Source organism: Rhodamnia argentea, chromosome 5 (assembly GCF_020921035.1).
Source record: "Rhodamnia argentea isolate NSW1041297 chromosome 5, ASM2092103v1, whole genome shotgun sequence".
Lineage (NCBI taxonomy): Eukaryota > Viridiplantae > Streptophyta > Magnoliopsida > Myrtales > Myrtaceae > Rhodamnia > Rhodamnia argentea.
This window is the reverse complement of record NC_063154.1, coordinates 17,443,269-17,450,114: the sequence shown is the minus strand read 5'-3', so window position 1 is coordinate 17,450,114 and position 6,846 is coordinate 17,443,269. Positions and strand designations below refer to the sequence as shown.

Here is a 6,846-nt window from a genome sequence, read left to right as displayed (position 1 = left end):
GGTAAATGTCAAGTTGGTCCGACGCTTAGTCCGAATTATTAATCCTATCCATATTTCTCACTCAAAGCATCTTGTTATATGCGAATGGATCATTTGATGTGCATTGTGAAATTAGTCAAGTGAGAGGATGCAATGTCTGACCCTATATTTAGGAGAGCCCACTAATCTATTCTATACAGGCCCCTATTGATAATCAACCCTATTGCCTTGACCTAAATTTTAGTGAGGTTAATGCATACCTTGCTGCGCGCTTGTACAAACTTACAATGATGCATGATCCAAAATATGATGATTTTCTTTCCATAAATATATTCACTCTAATTATTATGGTTAAGTTCAGTCATGTATTTTGGATCGGTCCGGATTCATAACCCGAAACCAAGCCGAATCGTCAGAAGCCCGTTGTTTTAGTTAATGCCGGAACCAAAAGGAAACCCCGACCCAAAAAGCGCTCAAAAATGTGTAGTTTTGGTCGGTTTGCTTCGATTCGGGATGTTGCCGGAGGATTCTTGTAAGGACCACTGTCGATGGGGGAAAATCCTCCGACGAACGCCGACACCCGCGTATTTAAATTCTTATCCGCAATAAAAAAAAAAAAAAAAGATAATGCACATTGCTCACGATTATAACTAGATCCGTGGAAAGAACCATGTAGGAGCAACAAGAATCCTTATTTAAAAAAAAAAAAAAAAAGGCAAAGAAATTGGGAGCACGCCAAGGAAGGAATCTGATGGGGAAAAACGCCGCACCGTTTCTGCGGAGACACGGAGCCGTTTCTCTCACCCCCCAAATTCCTCGGAACCCACGAACCCATGATCCGTACCGCCCCTTAACCACGGTTAATCCATAAACTAACCATGGTTATCTCTCTCTCTCTCTCTCTCTCTCTCTCTCAGAGTCATATATACCCTTCTTCTTCTTCTTCACCCGACCTTCCCTCTGGAAATTCCTCCAATAGCCATCTCTGGATGAGTTGCAATGGATGCCGAGTCCTCCGCAAGGGCTGCAGCGACGGCTGCATGCTCCGGCAGTGCCTGCACCTCATCGACTCCCCGCAGGCCCAGGCCCACGCCACCCTCTTCGTCGCCAAGTTCTTCGGCCGCGCCGCCCTCATGTCCTTCGTCTCCGCCGTCCCCGCCGCCCACCGCCCCGGTACGATCCCCTGTTCTTTGCACCACCAACTGCGCTTCTCGCCCGAGGGCCATGGCTTCATGCGTTGAAAAGGAGTAAAAAAAAATATATAGAAAGAAAGAAAGAATAAAAATCCGATCTTTTTCCCATTGGGAACGAATCGGAACGGGCTCATCTTCGGCCCGAGTTTCCTGGGTCTAACTCGTGTCGGGATTCGAGTTTGCGTTTCTCGTGTCGACGATTCGGTTGTCTGAAGCGTTGTCGATATGGGTTGTGTTTTGAATATGGAATCTGACCTGGTTCGATTCGTGCGTTTTCGCAGCTTTGTTTCAGTCTCTGCTGTTCGAAGCCGTGGGAAGGACGATAAACCCCGTGGGAGGGGCGGTGGGGCTGATCAGGACCGGCAACTGGCGGCTCTGCCAGTCGGCGGTCGACACGGTGCTCCGCGGCGGCGCGCTGCATGCGCTCCCCGAGCCAGTGGACCTCCCGTCGTTCGATCTCGACCGGAGCTCGGCGTCGGGAGTGGACCACGTCAGGCCTCCGAGCCCACCATCGCCTCCGACGCGAGACGAGCCGACGAAGAAGACCGAAGAGAATCGTCTCGATCTGTCCTTGATGTCTCCCGCCTCGCGGCTGCAGCGGCCGACGACCCCGTCGGAGGAGGAGTCAGAGACGACGACGACGTGGCGGAGTGGGTCGTCGGAGAGCGGGTGTCCGAGACGAGAGGCGAAGCTCTTGACACTGTTCGTGTGAGTGGAGAGGTACCGGCTAACGGAACAGCCGGTGGATTTTGAGGACTTCTCACCAACTGAGGAAGTGGCTTTTCTTTTGCAGTTTCTTTTTTTTATTTATTTTTTTCTGTGAAGCATTTTGATCCGTCCGATCCGATCCCATATCAGAGAATGAGATGGGCATCAGACGGTGGCCATGACATGAGAATATAAACATTTAATGCGATTAATTCACGAATTTTTGTGGGATATATTGCGCATGGGATTTCTGCTCTTTTCCAACAAATGAAAATTTGCCAATAGTCATGCGACCCGGGGTAGCGTGAGGCGACGCTAGTATTATAGGTGACCTTCAGGCTCCGGAAAAAGGAAGAGCAAAAGTCAAAGAGTGGAGAGTTAGACGTAGGTCAGATAAAAATAAATAAATGTAAATTTTGATAAATTATTTTCTTTACGAACTTTATGTTTTTTTTCCCTAATGAATTACTCCGCTAGTGATGGAGGATGTTTTTAATATTCATATAGGTTGCTAATCAAGTCACGAGTGGTAATTAATTGCTAGGCATAATTCGTGAATAAGAACCTCTTCATTTTTACAAATTGGCCACAGTAAAATTCATTTGAGATTGCTAAATTGTCCTCCCTTCTAATCCTTGTTGAATGTCGGATTAAAGCAAAAAGCGTTGAGGAGTTTTCATGTACTTGAGGAGTGAGAATTTCGAATTTACTACAATTGAGAATATTCAAGATATAGCCGATCAGAATAAAACACTATGAATTCAATTGAATAAGATTTAGGCCGTCTCTACTCGTTCAAAGAGTATTAACTGTACTCATTATAAGAAAAACAAAAAGTCATTTTTCATGTCCCTCTCAAAAGGGTCACTTGGAATAGGTAGAGGTCATTTCGTTAGTGTAATCTAGTTAATCCATGGAGACCCTTTTCATTTTTTCCTTAAGATATATCGACCCGGTAAACCGCAACTCATAACCATCCACAACCGGTTTTGACTCTCGACCAAGCGAGTCATCGATACGGGTCAAATATGAGAAGTGTCGGGTGTGTGAGGGTTCTCTTTTAGGGAGGGGGCTTGGGCTATTCAATATGGTTCGTAAACGGGTCATCCAAGGAGGTATTGAAACTCGGGTTAATATACCCAAATCGTCACTCCTACTCAGATCATGGATATTTGAAGGCTTGAAGGTCATGAACCACCCAATAACTGGTTATTTGGCCCGGGAGAAACTGATGGAGATAGCAAAATAGATTTTGATTAGCGAAGAGAATTTTAACTTGGACTTCCGTTCTTACTTGCAAGAAGATTGGTCGAATTACGGATGTCTCAAAGAGAAAAGATTGCCAACATTTTTTTACTTTGAAATCGAAGAAGAGAAGCTCAACTTTGCTTCGACTTAGTCTTGGATGAAAGGTTACGCCAACTCACTTTCACACTATTGCGGGCAATTTCTAGAGGCAATGGAATCGCTATAAGTACATAAGGAAGCCTTTCTTTGTAGATAGCCTTAGAAGCATATATAGATCGAGTCTTAAAAGCATAGGCATAGAGAGAGTCTAGAAGTTGAGAATAAGAGAAAAACTTAGAGAGAGAGAGTTGAAGCTCTCTGTGTAAAGCCTATGTGAAAGATGGAATTTGAGCATTATTCTCTCTCCTTTGTATAATTATGTCTTCTTCTCATCGAAAACCTTCAAAGTTCTCTATATCCTTTTTGGTTCCAACAGAAACACGGGTAGGTTATCGATCGCAATTTCAAATAGTTGCTGTCGCCAAATAAGAAAATGTGACATAAAAAAGGAGTTGAGAGTTATTAAATGACAATATTTATTATATTAATACATTGGAAGTTCATGTATTTAAGGACCCTGAAGTTTATACGGGCAATGCGTCATGACATCGTTTCGTAAATAGGTAAAGATAGCGAAATCTTGAATGGCATTTTACTCATGTTATCTTAAGCAAAGGCAATTCCTATCGGAGTATTTATTCTTTTTTCTTCGCTAGGGCCACAACCCTTGACCAAGGGCTAGCGAGGGCCGCTGATCCTCACCGAGTGGCTGCCGGCCTCCCGGCCCCGTGAAGAAAAAAAAATAAAAAAGAAAAGAAAATGTGAAAATCACAAAAATTAAATGATTAAATTTTTTTTTCTCTTTACCAAAAAAAATATTAAATTATTAAAGAATTATCCAAATCAACGTTGGCCACGTCACGTAGGATGGGCAACGTTGACAGGACCGTCACATCAACGATTTTCAATGAAAATTAGTCGGAAGGACAATATTGGTATTTCGTTTTAAGGTATGGGACCAATTTGGCAAATCCTCAAAAGGTCCATGACTAAATTGACACAATTGAAGAGTTTACGATTGATTGACAAATTGTCAAAATGTTTATGATTAAATTAGAACAATTGAAAGATTTAGGACTTTAGCTGCTATACAATATGTTTAGGATTTTTTAGACGATTTTCCCACTAAGTAAAGATCATGAAAGTTCACGAACTTTGTCTTATTAGTATTTTTGAAGCACTGTAATATCACATTGAGTGAATTTGTAGCTTATATTATCTTAGTTATCCTTTTGAATTTTAAATGGAAATTTTTTGGTCAGAAATTTTAAATGGAATTTAGAAACACTTTGTTTTCAATAGATTTTGAATTTTAATATTACTAGTATTTTGGTGATCTTGAAGTAGCGGGTTTTATGTTTTGTCTAATTGCCTATACTTTTGATTTATTGGATTCGACAACTTGAATACAATAAATTGTATTTTAGACAAAGAAAAAACTATTATTACATTCCATTTTGCTTAGTTGTTTAGTGAATTCTTTTATTTGATGAAATCTTCTATGTTTGAATAGTATCACATTTCAAAGTTACTTCATCTATGTCCGGATTTTCTTTTTAAATTTAACCTAATTAGATGTTGAAGTTTTGTATACTATGGTTCTAAGATTAATAATAGGTTTATTGCGAAACTGACTCTATTTATTTTGTCAAATATTTTTTAAGTTGTTTGGTTCAGTGAATTCGACTACTTGAGTCAAATAAGTCAAATGTTTATTTTGTCGCAACCTATGTTTGGCTTTTGCTCGTGGTCCATTTGAATTATGCGACTTAATTGCCATAGTAAACGTAAGTTCGGTAACTAATTCTACAATGGTTGAGTTAAGAGACTCATATAGGCATCTATCACAATTTGCACGACAGAGTAGCTCGTTGCACGCTCCATGATCATAGCAAGTAGGGCTAGCAATTCCTTTTTAGTGGCTTAGTCGTACATCTATTAAAATGATACCGATCCATGTAAATGCCGAGTTTGCCAAACAAACGAACTTAATCACGTAAATTTTGTGTCCGAAATTGTTGGCCGTAATAGCGAGAATCAACAGGCAATTTGTAGTTGCACATTATCATAACCGATGCGTAAAATCTACTTCGGTGTGTCCTAGTCTCGCGAGGCTGCTCAATCCCAACCTTCAGGCTGCGTTTGGCCGTCCGGGCATTTTTGTTGGATAGGATAGGGTCGGATAGGATAAAGATATGATAGAATTTTAAATGTCCTATCCAATATCTATTAGCGTCTGGATATAACATGGATTTAAATACATATTGTCTATATGAATGTTTAATTTGTAAGATGGCTAGCGCGAGCCCGAAGTTTAGAATGGTGAGCACTTTCACATATCCTATCTGGGTATGTTCCACTTCTTAGGTGGGGTTATTTTATCCGGACTATATTCGAGCTATATCCAGTCATATCCGGATTTTGTGTCACTCCAAACACCGAATAAGATAAAAGTTATTTAATCCGAAATTTTATTTGGTCCACCAAACGCAGCCTAAACGACTAAAATTAAGGAGGCTCAATTTGATGGGTAGTACGATGATAGTAGTTTTTACATGTCTTGTTAGTAACCTTGTTAAAATACAAATATATCTGATAAGAAACAAAATTCAAAGGGCTTTTTCATATGTCTATGACCTTTATTTTCATTTTTATTCCTTTTCAGCCGTTTCTCAATCGCTATTGAAAGGACATCCAACTTTCCGAAAGTTCAAAATAAGCTCATCCTTGACATATATTCATTACACTCATACTCCACCTCCGTCAACCTCTAATGTGTGATTAAAGAATAACATTTGCGTATCCTACTATTCTTAGTGATTAGTAAGAGTTTTTCGAGTGGTCCGTGATTTTTTCCAGCATGAATTTTCCACGTAAAAATCTTGCTTAGCTCTGAAAGAATGGATAGTCTTCGAATTATATCGATTTCTACGAGGTTCTTTTTAAAAAATATAGTTTGTCGATGATATTTTGGTTTTCAACAAAAAAAAAAAAAATGATATTCCGGTAGGGATACGCATGAGTGAGTTGAGGACGAGTGAGGTGATCTGAGTTGTCGCAACCACACTTTTCCATCTAAAAGGGAGTACCTTTTAAAGTAAAGAGATGGCCAAGACCTACGAGTTGATCAGTTCTGTTCATTGAAATCCTTCTCCAATGATCTCTTAGAATCTCCAACCGTGGTTAGATTTTCTTGCTCTATTTGTATTAATCCACATTCGTAGAAATGAAATATTGTTGTATTGTTGATGTTGAGCCTTTACTGTATGAATAGAGAATAACATCTGTGCATCCTACTATTCTTCGTGATTAGCGGAAATTTTTTTGAATGGTCTATGATTTTTCCTGCATTGAATCTTTCACGTAAAAATCTTAGTTTCGAAAGAATGGATAGTCTCTGAATTGTATCGATTTCTGCAATTTGGTTTGTCAATGATATTCTGGTAGTGATACGCATGCATAGTCTCTGAATTGTATCGATTTCTCCCAAATCCATACCTTGCACGACGTTAGATCTCGTTTTATGTTTTGATTTAGCCTAAGGGATTGTAGGAGTCGTCATTAGCCATTTGGGATCGGCTAGAAATCAATCGAAACACGGGAGTCTCGGTTGCTACAC

At 40.0% G+C, this 6,846-nt stretch overlaps 1 protein-coding gene across 1 annotated transcript; it reads left to right on the top strand.

Annotated features, from left to right (window-relative positions):
* The first annotated feature begins 719 nt into the window (after positions 1-719).
* LOC115757438 (LOB domain-containing protein 37-like) lies at positions 720-2,109 on the top strand. The gene is made up of 2 exons (XM_030697646.2): positions 720-1,152; positions 1,454-2,109. Exons 1-2 carry the CDS (start codon positions 858-860, stop codon positions 1,882-1,884), a joined length of 726 nt encoding a protein of 241 aa, XP_030553506.2. The 5' UTR covers positions 720-857; the 3' UTR covers positions 1,885-2,109.
* Positions 2,110-6,846: the final 4,737 nt, after the last annotated feature.

Coding starts and splice junctions, on each gene's coding strand:
- LOC115757438 (XM_030697646.2), top strand. CDS start 858: ATGGTTATCTCTCTCTCTCTCTCTCTCTCTCTCTCTCAGAGTCATATA. Junction 1,153..1,453: donor CCCCGCCGCCCACCGCCCCG/GTACGATCCCCT, acceptor GCGTTTTCGCAG/CTTTGTTTCAGTCTCTGCTG.